The sequence below is a fragment of the Micropterus salmoides genome, unplaced genomic scaffold, assembly GCF_014851395.1.
Source record: "Micropterus salmoides isolate LMB-PRFRI ecotype aquatic unplaced genomic scaffold, ASM1485139v1 Ms_hic_scaffold_11, whole genome shotgun sequence".
Lineage (NCBI taxonomy): Eukaryota > Metazoa > Chordata > Actinopteri > Centrarchiformes > Centrarchidae > Micropterus > Micropterus salmoides.
In genome coordinates, this window is record NW_024040152.1 from 27,375,100 (window position 1) to 27,393,951 (window position 18,852).

The window sequence follows — 18,852 nt, forward strand, 5'->3', positions numbered from 1 at the left end:
GTGATGCAGAGAGGGCCAGTATAGAAGCCAAGTAGCCTTTTTCTTACCTTGCGACACAGATCCAGAGGGGGTGAAATGGGTAAAAATGGTTGTTTGGGTGATTACACGTTTCTCCTCTCCCACCCTCCCTCGATCCCTCCCCCCACCAGCAGCGCTCTCCCCTCTCTCGGTGAATAGGCAGAGTGGCCCCGTTGTTAAAGCCGCTATGGGGCTCCAGCAAAACAGCCCGTCCTTTAGGGTTTAAAGATACCTCTGAGGCGCATCCGGTACCAGCTGTGTCATAAAACAAACGTGTATTTTTACTTTTCCACTGCAGTCAATTAAATAGCTAGCTGGTGTTACATGGCATCTATCTTTTCCAAATGCTCAGTCAGTTTAATAGTTCCATGGGGGGGTATCTTTTTTTCTTTCAATCCACTGTCATATCAGTTACAGAAAATAATGGGTTTGGTAGGCAGAATTGCAGGTTATGTGCATCCTAATCTTTCTGTCAATCCAAAAATTCACACCAAATAAAGTTTTTTTTCCCCCTAAAGCACAAGCTGTTTGGAAATCACACTGGATCTTCCACCTTCCTTCTCTCTCTCTCTCTCTCTCTCTCTCTCTTCATCCCTCTCTCTCGCTCTGTGTGTGTGTCTATACCGGATTAAATGGCACCTCGTCTTAAATGGCACCTTGCCTCGTTTCCCCTTCTCCTTTCATCATCAGCAAAATAAAAGATTAGGCCTCCTGAGGAGATTGTAAAGGCTCGCCTTTACAGGCGCAGGGATCTTCATTCCTCCGCCTTTGTGATGATATTGATGATGATGATGGCCAAGTGGACAGTTTGATTTTTGTGTGGCGAGCTAGTTATAAAGAATCAATATTATATCAAGGGGGTAACTTTGGTGATAAAGGACTTCAGCCACTCTGGCTATTCATCATAAGTCTGTAGCAAGCAGATAGGTCAAAAGAAATTATATTGCTCTAAAGAGTGTGTCTCCTTATCTCTCAGTACCAGGGGAGTGGAGGACACGCCGATCGATACAGTAGCTGCCGTACACTCCTTGCAATTATCAATAGCTGATTTTGTCTTCCTGGGGCTGCATCTATTAATACTAGATAATAACAGCCTTTTGGACATAACTTCTAAGGGGATGATGGAAGGAGAAGGAGAGCAAGAGGAAGAAGAAGAAGAAGAAGAAGAAGAAGAAGAAGAAGAAAGTTTGTTCGCTTGACCTTGTTGTCGACAGATTTGTCTCTCATATGAGGTGGACACAGGGGGATAGACAAGTCAAACACGCACGAGGGAGAGGGAGAGGGAGGGGGAAGCTCTAACTGAGCCCCTCACCCCCCACCAACTGAAAAAAAGCTCAGGGTCCATCGTTACAGTAATGTATTTAGGAATTCACATATTTTACGCGAAGAAACAACTTAAAAAACACAATAACGATTGCGTAATACTTTCAGAATTATTTTTAATAACGTATAATATTAAAGCACACAATTGGGTAATTTAAGGAGACCTATCTAATGGAAATTTATGAATTTTGTAATATGAAAAAAAATCACTGAATAGAATAACTTCGTGTTGTTCATATTACATGCCATTCGGCCCCGCACATCTTGATCTTTTCAATTCTTTGCCCATCAGTGTGACCCCATGCATCCAGAGGTTTTAATGCAAATAGAAATGAGCGTGTGTTTATTCACCACTACAGTGACCTGGCATCAGTGCACAACGTCGTTTCTCGTCCTTTTAAACCAAAAATCCTAAGCATGTGTAAGAAAATAGAGGGAGAAATAACCTTACAAAGTATTTCATTTATATTATGTTTGCATGATGTTTTAAAAAGGCAATCACAAGGATCTGACTACTGTCAGCAAAGGACAAACTACATGTGGCGTAAAGTCTTCATAAACCAGAAACACTGTTAACATAAAGGCAGGAAGTTGTGATGGAAAGCCTACCGTGGAATCACCAAATCTCCACTCTCTTAAAAAAATAATACTCTGCGAGATTAATGACATTGTGTCCCTTACAGACGGCGGCTGGTAAGAGCTGTGAAATATTATATGATGGGAGGTCAAATCTGGGTGTTCACGCTGGAGTCTGAGGACGATCCATTGAACAGTAACGTGGTGGTACATCCTAGTGGTGGCTGAAAGCAATGGGCTGAACCTCTGCTTGGGGGTTAACTCTCACACACAGCGCAGTCCCCCACACACACGGAGCCATGCCCAACACCAAGAGACCGACAGCGCTATAGCTGCCAGAAGATAACTTCAAAGTTGGCTTAGATATGAGCCCGCAAGCCGACCGTCGGGAACACACTGGCTGATGCTTTAATTTGGAAAATAAGCGGTGTTTGAGTGTTTGGCCACCAAATATCCAGAAAATCCACTTTTGGAGAGCGCACCAAGGCGAAGGCGCAACCGGGAGCTAAAACACGGCAAGAGGGAACTTCATCGCGATCAGAAATATTCGTCTTTTTGCGGGACAAATGAGTTTTTGATCACATTGACATTGTTGTTGTGACGGAAAGGAGGACTCTCGTGGCACTGCTTTCTCGGAAGACGCGCGTCAGAAAAAAAACCCCAGTCTGGTAACAATCTATTGATATTGCCGGGAACTTTACTCGCCCCGTCCACGTCAAACGGCAGCTACTTTACCGGAAAGATGTCCACCAAGAGAAAACTTTAGAGCCCTGAAATAATGTAAACATTAGGTTATAGTCCGGTGTTCAGCCTCTGCACACACACACAAAAAGTTACCGAGAGAGAGAAAGTGCGAGAGCTGAGCCAAGCTCTCCAGATAGACTTTGTGAGAAGACGCTCTCTTAAGTTCTGAGGTAAAAGTGGGATGATAAAGGTGAGAGTGATGAAGATGAGAGATACTTCGAGAAGAAACGCGGCGGTGAATCCTCAGCACTTGTGAGCCAGTGCGCTTCGCTAAAGGAGGTGGGAAAAAAGAGCCTGACGTTCCCTGTTGAAGACCCCCCCGTGAGCTGGGCATAACAAGAGATTTGGTGTGTTGTGTTGTTGGGGGAGGTTGGATAGTAAAGAGAAAAGAGACGGATAAAGTGTGAGAGTGGAGCGGCTAATTGCTTAGTCCGTCCCTCATTACCATATCCAATGCGCGTCCGCTGGACTCCAGCCAATCCTCCCCACCTTCACACGGTGCCATTAATCGCAAGGCATTATTCACTATCATAATTATTATACCGACATGCGCAATCCAACGTACAGCAACAGCAGCGCAGCAGCAACACCGGCTAATTTCAGATTTTTTTTCCTCCCCTCTCTGCTACCAGACTATTTGTGAACTTTTTGTGTGTTGATTCATTCGCTCTTCGCTGATGTATCTGCAAATCGCAGAGACATCTCGGAGCGCAAAAGCAGAAGCATCGCCAGCACTGACGCCAGCAGCATGTCCCGACGCAAGCAAGCCAAGCCACAGCACCTCAAGTCGGACGAGGATCCCGCACTAGCCGGGGTGGTTTCCGAACACGGTGAGTGGATTTGATCCGCTGAGGTCCCTTATCCAGGTCTTCTTTCAGACAACTTCCCCTTCACAGCTCTGCTCTACGCTATAGTTGTTTCTGCACTTCACTCTGTTTAGGAGCTTTTTAACTATTTTTATTAAGTTTTACCCATCGTCGGATTTATTGGATTATTGTTGGGCTTTCGATATGAATCATTTCGTAAATAGCTATAGGATATATCATTTGTAATAAATCCATTAAGATGCAGTTCTTAAGTCAAACGTCTCTCCACAATAGACATGGAAGTGGCTACGATTTTTGTTAAAGAAGTTGTGTGTTTGTTTTCATAAACATCAGTTTGACCTGCAGGCTGCATCACGTTTTCGGCTGTTGGCTGGCAGACGACTTTTAAGGTGAATGTGACTATAGCTTCTGTTCAGTTACAACAGTTTACACACACACACGGCGTTTATATTGTGTGCTGCAGGCCTTTTCGAAAGATCTGTTTCAAAATAGAGTTCATTTAAAAATGTAGGCCTACTGTATGTCAAATAAACTTTTCTTAAATGCGTCTTTGAAATCTTATACAGTTGACTTTGTAAGTGCATGCGCGTGCGTACACACACAATTTGAGAAGTTGAACAATATTTGACATTCTTTCCTAGGGCTTTACATTTCTTAATTATTTATAAGGAAATCGTGGAACCTGTGTATATTTTTGTTATGGATATTTTTAAACCATTTAATTTGCTATTTTTTATTTTGCATAAGTGTCTTTTGTCCCTCTGCGCCTGTCTGGCTCACCGAGGAGCAAAATGCGGATTCTGTTGCAGGTCGAAGCCTTGTTTTGTTATGGAAATTTTTTTGTTTACCCCCTCACATAAATTTAGCACACTTGATTTGTTCCCTTTTGCTCACGGTGTCGACAAGATCGGTTGACAGAGCTATTCCTTGCCATGTGTGAAAAAGGGGTTCATTCATGTTTTTATTCTGTTATACGATAATTGTAGAGCTAAAGTCACATCTTAAGCAAGGCATAATGCTGTGAGAATTATGGGAACACCACAACTGTGGGAGAATCATTCTTCTCAATTTACAGGGCAAAATCAAGTTGCACATGCTTGTTTTTAAATTCCAAAATCTTTTAAATTGTAGCATTTTTAATTGCTGTATTTTATAAAGAAAAGTTCCAATTAATGTAGAAGAAAATCATATTGTATCTATGAGGGATTGGATAAATTTATGTAGTCATTTTCAATAAGTTGAACAATCACCCTTTACCAATAACAATGCAGTTTTTAACCATCAATCCTTTTTCTTGGCAGCATATTTACCTTAAAAGATGCATTTTTAGAGGGTATCCATAAAGCTGGGTGATCAAATCACAGCTATTATTTATACCTCACTCTCTAGGCTAATGTTGGCCAACACACACACACACACACACACACACACACAGAGAGAGTCACACACACATTTTGCAGGGCTTCTTTACAATTACAATGGAAATGCGTGATGTAATCTCTGGGGAGCAGCTCTCTTTGCATGGGGAAATGTTGGTGTGAGGGGGGCATCGCTCTGATGACCCTTTGCTCTTTTTTTCCGGTTCATTCTGTGGATTTTTGTAATTTCAGGGCAATTTACATTTTAGCACAAACATTGTTTCTGTTTTAATGTTTATATGACCCTCCCCAGATTTTAATCAGAGATACGTCCAGCAGGTTGCTCTCCTGTAGGATCATGGAATGAAATGTGAACTTACTTTTTCCATTGTAAAATGTGGATGATTTACATGCAGGTAGAATTGCATTTTAAAAAAATTGTCCTTTTGTCAATTTGGGAAACAGAAAGCGGTCTAAATGACGTATCCACCATGAGAGGAAATAAGTTTAGAATTAGAAAAAAAATTATCTTCTCTATTTTAACACACACCTTCCTACATGGATGTTTAGCTTTAAAATAAAAATACACACACACAGCTATGGGTAACCTATAGTATCTACGCCATTGTGCTTACGACTGGAAGTGGCCGTGGAATGTTCTTGCCTGTTCTCGTTGGAGCACTATACTGGCTCGCTTGTTTTCAGGACAGACGTTGCAGTGAAACAATCCCAAGCCCTTGGCAGAGCACAATGAGCCCTTACACACTTAAATAAACCTAATAATGCCATGTCTCATCCAAAGCTACCTTACAGGCAAGCTACAAATGTCAGACTGTCAGTGTATCATTGCAGCATGATCAGATTCTCCGCTGCCTCTTGCCGTGGTGCAGCTCGTGACGACATTATTGATCGCTGGCCTTGACAAATCATTGCATATAATGTCGAAGGAATTCAAAAGTTCCAGTTGTCAGTCGCTGTGTGATTTAGAGTTAAAATCCATATACGTTGGGCTAGTGGTAAAGAGAAAGTCAAGTATTCGAGTGGCGTTCAAATTGTGCTCAAGGACACACACTCTGTAGTGCCTTTAATGACAACAGCCATCAAACAAGAAAATGACCACAAGGTTAGGGTGGCTGGGTATAAACTTCACCTTGTGTTCATTTTTTCCCACATCTTCAATTTGATCTGAGCTTTTTTTATGTGGATTTCTCTTAGTCTGCTGTCCACTGCAGCACATAGAGGACCTTTTTTAATGTAATGCATCCCTGAAAAGATGAAAAATAAAATCAAGTGCCAACTAGTCCTTGTCTAGCATATCATCTACCCCTCAGGCCTTGTGGACACTTGCCCACCGGCGTCATGGGGGGGTTGTGTGTTTGTGTGTTCGGATCGGGGGGGGGCTGCTAAGGAGTGCCTTTATAAAGCTTGCTGACTTAACCTTTGTCTAGCCCCGGCCAGCCAGGTCCTGCTGCTAGATGTCAAGCCCCTTGTACAATTAGAACATGTGTGCCGTTGACCTTGGCAGCACAGCTTACTCGTGTCCTAGAAAGTGTGAACAGAGACAGGCTATTCATCTCGCCACCACTTCCTCTGCATCCAGTGTCTTTGAAGGTGTGCATGTGGAAATGTGTGGGAGGCGGTGGCGTACGTATTGCATGTGAACAGACTTGTGCAGACTTCTGTTTAGAGGACTTCCCTGAGGTAAATTTCCCCAGCTATGGACGGAGAGGTGCAGGATCAATTTCAACCAGAAAGACTAAATGTTCCCAGTGTCATTGGTTGCAAAAAGGATATATTCCACATCTTAGGAGACATCTCAGAAAAGACATGTTGGCCATGCTTTTACTGAACAGGTGGACAACTACAAATACGATTTCATTTTTTAATCTTTATTCACATAAAAATTCACATTTATTCAAAGTCAAAATCAGTATTGAGTTCTCAAACACAGTCAGCATTTTTAAGTAGAACATTTTCCTTTCACCATGTTTGAGGCAGGAATGTACGCAAATTTTGAGGTGCAAAAAAATATAACATTGTGAGGAAATCCCTGCTGACAGTGACAACACGGTTCCTGCAGTGGAGCTTTGTTTGGCTTTTGTTTTAATCCCCTCTCACCATTGGGTGCAGGCCTCAGGACCACCCACATAGTTGTGCCAAAGATGTCTTCAAGAAAGCACTCAAATATGGCTGTGTCTTAATTACTACTCAGCACTGAAAACACACACGAGCAAGTAAGATCCTGATTGAGAGGAAGGACTTGACAGGAGAGAGTAGGACTATTTAACATCAGACTAAACAGCAGATTTTGTGGGATTTAAGAGAAAGCTGACAAGACTTCAACTGAAAAGGTACATTTTTAGTGGTTTTTCTTTACATGATTTTGTTTTTGTTTGTTTAGGTGATTGTAGTATTGATTTGTTCATAAAGTAGAGTCATGGACAAACATTTTGACAGCTGAGATGTTTTAGTTTGTTAATGCTGGTGCTTTGCTTTTTATGAGTACAAAGTGAAATAGTTTACTTATTTGAAAATTTAAATCAAGCCACCTAATTTCTCAAGCAAAGATCTTCATGTAAATAGACATAATCTATTCAATCTGTCGAGGACGAGTGTCTATTAGATCCTAAAGCCTCCACCTCATCTCAAGCTCTTTTGTAAATCCACACCCAGAGACAGAGAGGCATCTTGACGGGTGACAGAGTCATCTGGACAGTGTGCCGTCACTGAATACTGTATTGCAAATGCTTACACAAACAAATCGTTAATGTTTTGGCTGCTCCACATCTGCAGGCAATGACAAAGGCCTCTCTGTTAGTGCAGATATGACTGTACCACTCTGCAGTAGGGCTGACCAGGCCGATGACACACACACACACAGAGCTGTGCTGAGGACTCTGGAGCCTCTGCAGGTCTGAGGATGAATGGGATCATTGGAAGAGATGCTTTACATGTTTATGACCACAGAGACATTACTGTCCAGAAACTGTGCAACAGGAGAAAAATATAATTAGATAGTTAAAATTAGTTGAATTAATGCAATATATTTAACAATGTGACAAACAGATTCAGTATTTTTTTTTAAATGGGAACTAAAACTTAGGTAACGTGCATAATCAAAGTAAAATCAGATTTTTCTTTGTCTGTGCTTAAGGATAAATTACCAAATTACATTGCAGCAACATACACACAACACATCGGTCAAAATAGCTATCAGTCAAATCAACTTAAATATAGAATCATTTTAAAATCCATTACTTTAATAATTAATTTCATAGAGGATAGAGTGGTAGATGTGGGATCAAAGAATACAATGGATTCAAATTAATTGGCACAAGAACATTGTCCAACAGTGTTGAGCCCAGCAGGCCTATTTTTCAATCATGGTTATGCATCTTGTTTCAAAGTTCTTCAGCTATCCTCAGATGTTTGAGAAAAATGCATTTTCAAGGGGCAGAAGGAGGGTCGGTTCTAGTAAGGATTCAAGCACTTTTTGGAGATCAGTGTTCTTACTCTCTGTAATAATGTAAACAGAATTTATCACAATTTGACAAAGAGGGTTTAAACTGAAACTGTAGGTTTAAATGTAGGATGCGAAGCACTTGACCCCTTCTCAAATGAGATACAAATGACTTTACCTTAACATAGAATAAATTACCAGTGTCATTATCTGTGTTTGTATTCATTAACTGAATCTGGAAATTGTTAAGAATGGAAGAATTGCTCAATGTTCGGCTCTGTGGCTTTCACAGAATCAGTGGAAAGCATGAATACCTCATCTGATATAATATGTCAGATTAGCGGTTTCAGTTAGCATGTCAAAGATTGCTGAGCAAGATAGCGGACACACAGATTCAATGTCTACAATCCCGCTATTGACTGCGTTCAGTTTAATATTTGCATCTGAGTAAATGAAGACTCTTAAAGGAATGAAACACGGTCGTTTTTTTTTCATCCTTTCCTTTCTCATGCTATAGGAAAATCAATAGCCCCCTACATACACACGCACACACACACACACACACACACACATTTTCAATGTCTTGCAAACATATAACAATCACAAAATATCGCCTTCACACAGCTGCACAACATGATGGCACCCCACTGTTTCAGGGTGATTGTGAATGCAAATCGCATTACTTTGAGATCATGCAAGGCATAAAAATAATCAAGTGGCACACCAGTGTGGCCTGTTTCGTAAAATACTGAGTAATTGTAGCAATGTTCAGACGGTCAGAAACACAGCGGAATCCCACATCTGAATTATTTAAGGTTTCCTTAAATCCTTTTTAAAGTGCCAGTGTGCACATTTTTGAATGGTTCCGTGTTTTGAGCTACTAAGGCCATAGAATTGAATTATGAAAAAATCTTCGCAATATTCCATTGATCATGCTTGCAATGAATGTTTGCAACAAAACCGAAAAGCAGGAGATTTTTATAGAAAACATTTACATTTTTATTTAAAGGAGGAAAAATCACTTTACAATTCTCTATTTTTAGGTCAGAAACATATACCTCTTCACAGGGTAAATTTTACCAGGTAGGCCTGTGAAAGCACACTTATACGCACTCTATTTAGGTATTCTCGAGTGACAGCAAAAGCATGTGTATGTATACACATGTGACATTTTTAGGTGTTTATCTCTACATACATGCATGTAATTTGTGTGTATTCTTTGTCTGTCTGCATATGTGTGTGAAAAAAACGTGTCAGTGTGTGTGAGGTCAGATGCATACAAAGGCACCCACTTGTAATTGTATGAATGAATAAAAGAGATTGACAGTAATACCATTCTAATAACTAATCAGCTCAACACAATGCCGACTCATTTGTGTTGACCTTTCAACCCTCAATTATGGAAATGAGTTCTGCTGTCCGCTGCTGGGCTAAAAAGATTTTTAGCCTGCTGTCACGTGTAACTGACGTTTCCAGTCAGTTGCTCCTTTTCACTTGAAGATTTGTGTTTAGAATTTGAACCTTTTAGTGATGGTATGTAATAGAAATTAACAAAATCACCATTTATGTTTTAATGGAATTTCTATACTGAGATTGCTGACTTGTGACTGGGAAATTAAAGAGGGAGGTGACATTGATATTACAAAGTAGACATATTACAAAACCAAAAATGAAAATGTGCAGGATTTTACATTTTATTTTCCTTTAGTTGTTCAATCAGTTTCTTTTCTAATTTAACATGACAACATACGTGATCAAGTAAACTAATATCTTGTTTTGTCAGCCCTGCCCTCAGTGAGAAATGACAACGCGGAGCCTGTCCAAAGCTTTTCTGTTGATAATTAATTAAGTTACAGACACCAGACCTTGGTAGTTCATGCCCCCATTGGCCAGAAATTATAGGAGGAGTGATGAATTTTTTTTACTAATGAGTCACTGTAATTGGCACAAATGCTTCATGTCTGCTTCACCATGGCTCACTCCATTTACACTTTGAAATGAACATAAGCACTGAATGACTCTCATGGTTACTCACTTACAAAGCATTATAAGACCTTTGATGTTGAGTAAACATGTGCAGTATAGTTTTTAGGGGTAATGTCGCTGTCGACATTTTTATATCTTCTTTATATTCATAGCTCAGGCTTGTTCAGTCTACTGGGCAAGTTGCACTCCATGATTAGTGGAAGCAATTTACATAAATGTAATCACTTACTTAATTCAGCAATGTTTTTTGGTGTGTGTTTAGATATACAGTCACATACATACTACATAAATAATTATAAACCCATTTTATTAGCTCTTTTAGTAGCTATGAGCCCCTTTTAAAATAATTAATAACTCATCTAAGAACTATCGACAGCTTTTTTAGTGTCCATCTTTTCATGTAATAAATCACTTTTATTTACAATAATGCCAAAATACAATAATACTATTAAAATTTTTTATAGTGTAAAGTGTATATAATCTTGTTTAATTTGTAGATAAGTAGTTATATTACCAGATATATGCTTTTTCTTTGAGTGTAAACTGAACAGGAGACGGATGCTATGGCGCTGATTGAGTACACTTCCCACTCGTAATGAAAGGAAAATATGTATACGACCACGGATAACACATACACACACATAGAGTATAACTACGCTTGAACACAAAAAATAAACATAGAAGGGAAGCCATTTTTACATGGTTTTGATCAGGTGTGAATTAGGTCCATGGTCAGAGCTTGTGCTGGCTTGTTTGACTCTTGATGGTTGCATGTGGAAGAGGAAGTGGCTTCCTACAACTGTGATTAAACATGTGTAACTAATCAGAGTCTTTGCTGCCATGGCACTAGCATGTAATTTGTTGAGTCTTATTTCAGAGAGCATGGGAGAGGGAGAGAGATAACGTAGCACTGGGAATTTCTTAAATGAAAGAGAATGTTTTGTGTTTCAAAACATTAAAAAAACATTTCAAATTGGGTACAGTTAAAAATTATAGATTTGGTTGTACACATTTTAAATTATCCAGTTTAACAGTGAATAATGCAGGAAATGTATATAGGCAACAGATTCAACAAATCTCTGCACTTTGCAGCACAATTTTCCTACATAACAAAAGAGTATTCCAGGGTAGATCCCTTGGTTAGATTCAAGGCTAAAGTATTACCTTTGCAATGCTAAATGAAAAGGCCCAGGCATTTGAAATTCTGGTGGAAATGACTGGGCCTGATCGCAGAGGGGAATCCTAATGGGGCCATCAAAGTCTTGATTTGTACCCAACAGATGAGGCAGCTGTGAATTGTATGAAATATTGGAAATCAATAGGTTCTATGGAATTTCATTAAGCGGCAGTATCCACAATTGATAGGCCCTCATAATTTGATGGATTGCACAAAGAAAATTATTAGCTGGCTCTATGGAGAAGGTGTGAATGCACAGACCTAGGTCTTGAGAATTGGTGAACTAGGGCAATTTGTTGAGAGTAAAAAAAATAAAAAGAATATTGATTTTGGTTATGTTAAAAGAGAGAAAAAAACAAAGGTTAAATCTGTGCAGCACTGCACTGCAAAATATGTGTGGATTCTTTATTGATTATTTATTCATTAATTCTTCTTTTTTTTTGCTCCCCCTCCCTCCTTCCCTACCCCTGCACTCCCTTGTTCCCCTCCCCTCCCTTTAGCCCGTGGTGAAGTGCTGGATGATGCAGACAGCGGGAATGAGAGCCGCAGCGGCAGTGAGGAAACGCATGTATGTGAGAAGTGTTGCGCTGAGTTCTTCAAGTGGTCAGACTTCTGTGAACATTTAAAGAACTGCACCAAAAACCCCCTAGTGCTCATAGTGAATGAAAATGAGGAGACACCTAACCCCTCCCAAGAGTACCCTACAGAGCCCTCCCCTGTACCCAGCTGCTCGAGCGAGCAGGCTGACAGCGAGGACCCCAGGGAGGGAAACCACAGTCCTGCTGGTGAGGGGGATGACATCCCAGAGACAGCAACCTTAAATGGGGTCAATGTCCTAGAAAAGGAGGACGAGCAGATGGAGCTAGAGTTTTCTCCTGAAAAAAATATGGATTCTGAAGAGACAGACATGACATCCCCTGAGCCAGACAGCTCCCTACCTCAGCTCAATGATGTCGTCCCATCCACTGTTACAAGCTACACCATGCCAAGCACCAATGTTACCTTGGAAACCCTACATGGTACCCGGGTTGCAGTTGCCCAGTTTTCACAGAGCGTAAGGGCAGCAGCAGGCACTGGGGTTTCCACCATGGCTATTCCTATGATCCTGGACCAGCTGATGGCCCTCCAGCAGCAGCAGATACACCAGCTGCAGCTGATAGAACAAATACGCAGTCAGGTGGCTCTGATGAACAGACAGTCTGCCTCACAGCCTGCTCTCAACCACCATCACAGCAATGTTGCTGGAAACCAGGGGCCTGTATCCTCCTGTGTCCCCCCTGTCGCAACTCAGCTTCAGCTACACAATTTCATCACGCCCCCTGTTCATCAGCTGCCTGTCAGGTTGCCAGCCACTCTCAATGGTCAAGGTCCTTCACCCCTGACCTCCGCAATAGAGGGGCCTCTCTCTCTAACACCACAAAGTGGCAGTCAACAGTCTAACTCTTCAATCCCCAACACATCCTCAAATAACTCTGTTTTCCCCCAGCCCAGTGGTACTGGATTGTCATCTCTACTTCCCTCCTGCTCAACCTCAGTCACAAACAACAACATTAGCACTAGTAGTAGTGTAACAGGAGGAGGTGGCATCAGCAGCAGCTCAGCTCTTCCCAGGAACTCCACAACCCCTCCGTCACTCAGCCACGGCAGCCTCCTGAGCTCTGCCTCCAGTCTACCGTTGATACCTCACAGCTCTTCCAGCAGCGTTATCTTCCCCAACCCACTGGCAAGCATAGCAGCCACAGCCAATGCGCTCGATCCCCTTTCTGCTCTGATGAAGCACCGCAAGGGGAAGCCCCCAAATGTGTCTGTCTTTGACACTAAGCCCAGCTCTGAGGACCCCTTCTTCAAGCATAAGTGTCGGTTCTGTGCCAAGGTGTTTGGCAGTGACAGTGCCCTACAGATCCACCTGCGTTCCCACACTGGAGAGAGGCCCTACAAATGCAACATATGTGGCAATCGTTTTTCCACCAAGGGAAATCTGAAAGTCCACTTCCAGAGGCACAAAGAGAAATACCCACATATTCAGATGAACCCTTACCCTGTGCCAGAATACCTGGACAACGTGCCCACAAGCTCAGGCATCCCGTATGGAATGTCTTTGCCCCCTGAAAAACCTGTAACCACATGGCTAGACAGCAAACCTGTCCTCCCCACGGTCCCCACCTCAGTCGGGCTCCAGCTGCCTCCTACGCTGCCAAGTATGATGGGAGGTTTTGGCGAGTCTCCAAACCTCACTCCACTCAACAGGTCCCCTCAGAGGCCATCTCCACCATCGAGCGAGTGTGCATCTTTGTCACCTAATATTGTCATTGACTCTGGCATGACCACTACTTCACCCTCCCCCAAACCCTGCCTAGGGAGTGATGCACCTCCTCTCTTGAAACCTGAAGGTGTTCTCTTGCCCCCAAGCTGCTCTACTAGGCCTGGAGAAAACACCACCACCACAACTACAGTAACTCAAGTGGTCCTTTCAACTACCCTCACCTCCACCACATCGTCCAACGGTGGCCAGGTCACTGAACCCATTACTTGCCCCAACTCTGTTTCTAACCCTGTCTCCCATCCTGTCCTTCCCATGCTCTCAGAGCAATTTAAGGCCAAGTTTCCTTTCGGAGGCCTCCTAGACTCTATGCAAACCTCAGAGACATCAAAGTTGCAGCAGCTTGTCGAGAACATTGACAAGAAGATGACTGATCCAAACCAGTGTGTTATCTGTCATCGTGTTCTGAGCTGCCAGAGTGCTCTCAAGATGCACTACCGTATTCACACTGGCGAGAGGCCTTTCAAATGCAAGATATGTGGGAGGGCATTCACCACTAAGGGAAATCTGAAAACACACTTTGGTGTCCATAGATCCAAACCCCCACTTCGGGTTCAGCACTCCTGCCCTATATGTCAGAAGAAGTTCACCAATGCCGTTGTGCTGCAGCAGCACATCCGTATGCATATGGGAGGGCAGATCCCCAACACCCCTGTCCCTGAAAGCCTGCAGGAGATGGACACTGACCTCTCCTTTGATGAAAAGAGCTTAGATGCGATGAGTAATTATGACGATGACCTTCTGGATGAAATGGAGCAGGCTATGGAAGATGAAGCTGACTTCAAAGAGGGAGAAGTGGACCCATCTAAACCGTATTCACCTGGTAGCTCCCCACCAACTTCCATCATGTCCAGCATTGCTGCAATGGAGAACCAGATGAAGATGATTGACTCCACTGCCAACATGACCCGTTCATTTGGTCAAAAGCTTATGCAGAACGGCAGCAGCTTTGGAGGAGAGACTGATTGCTTTGCCACTGATTCTCTGTCTGCAGTGGGGGATGTTGAAGGTCAAAGTTTGGGGAGCCCTGCTTTATCTGAGTCCTCTGACTCTATGCAGCATTTGTCCCCAGCTCACAGCCATTCTGAGAGCCAGCGATCCAAGTCCCCAGCTACACTCAACAATAATAATAACAGCAGTGCCATGACAGCAGAGGAGGGCCAGGAGAATAATACAGCTGGCTTTGCAACAGTGAAGTCGGAAAAATCAGAGACCCCATCTCCGCTTTCTGCAACTGAAGGCACTGGGGCCCTTGACCTGACTGCCACTCAACCCGGCAGGCACTTTATCAAGGAGGAGAGCCACTTCAACATGCTGTTTCTAAATAGAGATCGAGGTGTGTATGTGCAAATTCAACTAAAACTGCATGCATTACTTAAAGTAAATAAAATACATATACAAAGTGAAAGTGCACTTCTTAATAAAAAGTAATGTACTTGTAATGAAAATATCTACTCAATACACTGGAAAATATGGTATAATTGATAGCCAGAGAAGCAGCAAGTTTAGTGGAAAAATATTTATCATACATTTTATGAATTAATAAATGAAAAAGTAAAGTCTTATCAGCCTAATTAATGCAGTGGGACCTCAGAAGTGTAACAAAAGTTTTAATGTTTCAGCATTCTTATATTAATTTTACCTTTTCTTTTTTCAGGACTGAGCACTCCTAATTTGGCCAGCACTGCATCAAACATGATCAAAATGGAAATGAATGGACATGGCAAGTCAGTGTCTCTGAGTGACAACTCTCACCATCCTATGGGCATCCAGGTTCCTGCTGCAGCACCACAGACTAACATGAGCCCCAGCATCAACCCCATGTTGGCTCCCCCGCCTCCAAGACGCACTCCTAAGCAGCACAACTGCCACTCGTGTGGGAAGAACTTTTCTTCAGCCAGTGCACTTCAAATCCACGAGCGCACACATACTGGGGAAAAACCTTTCGCCTGCTCTATTTGTGGAAGGGCTTTCACCACAAAGGGGAATCTGAAGGTATGAGCGAGTTTAATACAGCATTAGTTAAGCAGATAAAGCAAACATTTTAGTTTTATATCACCTGCATATATTTGAAGCTAGTCAATTTCATATATATACACATATATTCACAACTAAAGGGACACAAAATTTAAGAAATATAGTTTCTAGTAAGATGTCCTTTTGCATGATTTAAACATCTCAGCAGATGCTGAAATGTAGCTGCTGCCTTAATGGTTTTGTGATTATTGTCCATTTTAAATCAGCTGTTTCCAAATGTGCTCTAATATAACATTTTTATGTATCTCAAAAATGTATGTTTCTTTGTTTCTACATTTTTCCTCTTCCATTCCCATCCATAAAATGTTTGTTTGTGTGTAGAATTTGCCTTGGATGTAGGGTTTTTGACTTACGATGACACACTCATGATGTTTCTTTTTATTTTCATGCTAATTTTAGGTTCACATGGGAACACACATGTGGAACAACGCTCCAGCCCGAAGAGGTCGGCGACTGTCTGTGGAAAATCCAATGGCCCTGCTGGGCGGGGATGCCATGAAGTTCAGCGAGATGTTCCAGAAAGATCTTGCGGCTCGGGCCATGAATGTCGACCCGGGCTTCTGGAACCAGTACGCAGCCGCCATCACCAACGGGCTGGCCATGAAGAACAATGAGATCTCTGTGATCCAAAACGGAGGCATCACACAGCTACCCGTCAGTCTTGGCGGTGCAGGAATCACTTCATTGGGAGCCATGCCGGGAGGAATGGACCGTGTTCACACCGGCAGCAGCCCTCCCATGACGGGTATGGAGAAGGCTGGTCTGGATGTCGGGGCCAGCCGGCCCTTCTCCAGATTTATGGAGGAGAACAAGGAGATTGGGATCAATTAAAAGGACTTTTCTGTATTATTCCAAGGTAGGCGTTTGGCAAAGACTAAGAGTCTAACAACAAGGAAAGGAACTGCTGATCCAGTCTGAACTTAAGCGTACTATATTATGTACAGATTAAATATTTTTTGGTTGGTTTTGGAAATATAGTATTTAGTATTGATTAGAGGTCTTTGCCTTTCACCCATTCCCTCCTCACTTGATATTTCGCCTATACGAAGAATACTTTGTCTCTTGTTTGAGAATATGTCGTCTTGCAAGATTTGCATGGTACTTATGGTTTTTATCAGTATGTTTGACTGCTTTTATGAATTCCTTTGAAAACCAGGATCCTGCCTAATTTATGAGGGGCAAGCATCCTAACTGGACAGGACTAAAACAGAAAAGAACAAAGATTTGTTTAAAGACAGTCTGGCCTTTGTCTGGCAAACTTGTTGATGATTGCTCTTATATAAAAGGGCCACGGATAGACTGAAGAAGAGACTGAATAGTGTTTCTGTGCTCGCCTGATTTTTTTTCTCATGAACTAGAAAACTTGAAAAAAATAATGTTTGAAATATTTTAATCTTTACATTTAGTCTCCCAACATTGTCTTATAATATTGTCCTGTGTCTTTAGTATTTATGATATTGACAAAAAAGCGGGTATACAAAAATATATTTAATGGCCCAAGCATTTTATTGATCCATTTTTTTTCTAAATTGCAGGCTTCACTGATGAATATCTCTTTCAATAATGACAATATGTCAATTAGTTGAACAACAGAGAAATTGGTAGGTTTTATTTGGATATCTGTTGAGACTATGTGTATCTCGTTACACAGTAAAGAGGCAAGAGATATCCGAAGCTGCTATGACCACAACCCTGCTTTTAACCTTTGTAAAAAGAAAAAAGAAGTGATCCTTTTGAAGAAATATCTATGTATAGAAATACAGACAAATCTAAAACAGGTATGCATATTTTGTATCACATAAAAATAGACATCATGAGTTGAGAGTATTTGTCATGTTTGTGAATGCACTTTTTAAAAACACGACGTTTTGTCTGTGAGTTACCGTTAACCTTTTGACTGAGCTATCTATCACATGCTGTTTTCATTGTTTTCAGCGTACCACTCCTACAATTTGCAGAGTCGGTTCTCTGTTGTTGCATCTGTGCTACTTGTCAGAGTGCAAACTCATCACTCAATCAAAACCTTCTTAAATAAAAAAAAGAGAACAGATGTGTGTTTGAATGGTTTCCTTATCTTCATCATGTCTTCCCTGCCTCTGTCACCCTTTTATTTCCATAAATTAAAATACCAGACACATATGATCAACTCAATGACAAGGTCTCTTTATTACCATAACTATTATTATCCTTTTTCCCCATTTATTCATATTATTCAGTGTTTTGGAGCTGAAAACATTAAAGCAGAAGAAAAGGTCTGGGCAACATATCTTGTTTTGTAGTGTGTGCCACCCGAGTACCTAACTGATTTGGTACGGGATTAGAGAGAATTTTCATTTCAATTATTTTAAAACCATTAACATTTTAATTTATGCAACCAACATTTTTTGTATTTGACATTTCACTATTAATACAACATATTAATGCGTACAAAATTAGTGGTTATATTTTTTTCAGAAAACAAATATGCATTGTCTTTTTGGACACATTGCTTTTTTAAACACAGTTCAAACATATTTTGTGGTGGCTTTGGAAAAAAAATCACCTTAAAAAGACCAATCACATATAGTTAAATGTTCTGCCTTCGTTAAATTATAAAATTTTTGTTGTTACTTTGCATTGACTTTTTTTTATATATGGTGAAAAATTATGATTAATAACTCGTATGTACTTTTATACTGTACTATTATTTATGTGTGTGCGTGTGTATGTGTGTGTGTGCATTTGTGTTTTATGTATAGATCAGTCCATGCATTAGTAAATGTAATTAAATAGATCAGAACCATAACAATAATTTCATTAGTCAGACAAAAAAGTACTGCAATATTTCTTAATAATTTGTTATGAATTAAAAAATTCTGTATTATGAAAAATAACCATTTTTCTCAAATATGCCGATAATGTTATTCCAGGTAAAATTCAAGGTTCCTTAATGGATTTTGTTTATTAAATCTAAAACAATCACGAAAACTAACTTCCTTATATTTTGTATATTTGGTGTGTGGAGAATCATAATCTCGATCATGATT

The 18,852-nt window shown here is 41.1% G+C and overlaps 1 protein-coding gene across 1 annotated transcript; it reads left to right on the forward strand.

Annotated features, from left to right (window-relative positions):
- Positions 1-2,212: 2,212 nt before the first annotated feature.
- Positions 2,213-17,876, forward strand: sall3a (spalt-like transcription factor 3a). Its single transcript, XM_038712051.1, has 4 exons — positions 2,213-3,491; positions 11,970-15,125; positions 15,447-15,784; positions 16,226-17,876. The coding sequence occupies exons 1-4, from the start codon at positions 3,410-3,412 to the stop codon at positions 16,655-16,657; spliced, it is 4,008 nt and encodes a 1,335-aa protein (XP_038567979.1). The 5' UTR covers positions 2,213-3,409; the 3' UTR covers positions 16,658-17,876.
- The last annotated feature ends 976 nt before the right edge of the window (positions 17,877-18,852 follow it).

Excerpts from the sequence above, each read along its gene's own strand:
- sall3a (XM_038712051.1), top strand. The coding sequence starts at position 3,410 with ATGTCCCGACGCAAGCAAGCCAAGCCACAGCACCTCAAGTCGGACGAG. Across the intron at positions 3,492-11,969 it reads CGGGGTGGTTTCCGAACACG|CCCGTGGTGAAGTGCTGGAT; the intron begins GTGAGTGGATTT and ends CCCTCCCTTTAG. Across the intron at positions 15,785-16,225 it reads CCACAAAGGGGAATCTGAAG|GTTCACATGGGAACACACAT; the intron begins GTATGAGCGAGT and ends TGCTAATTTTAG.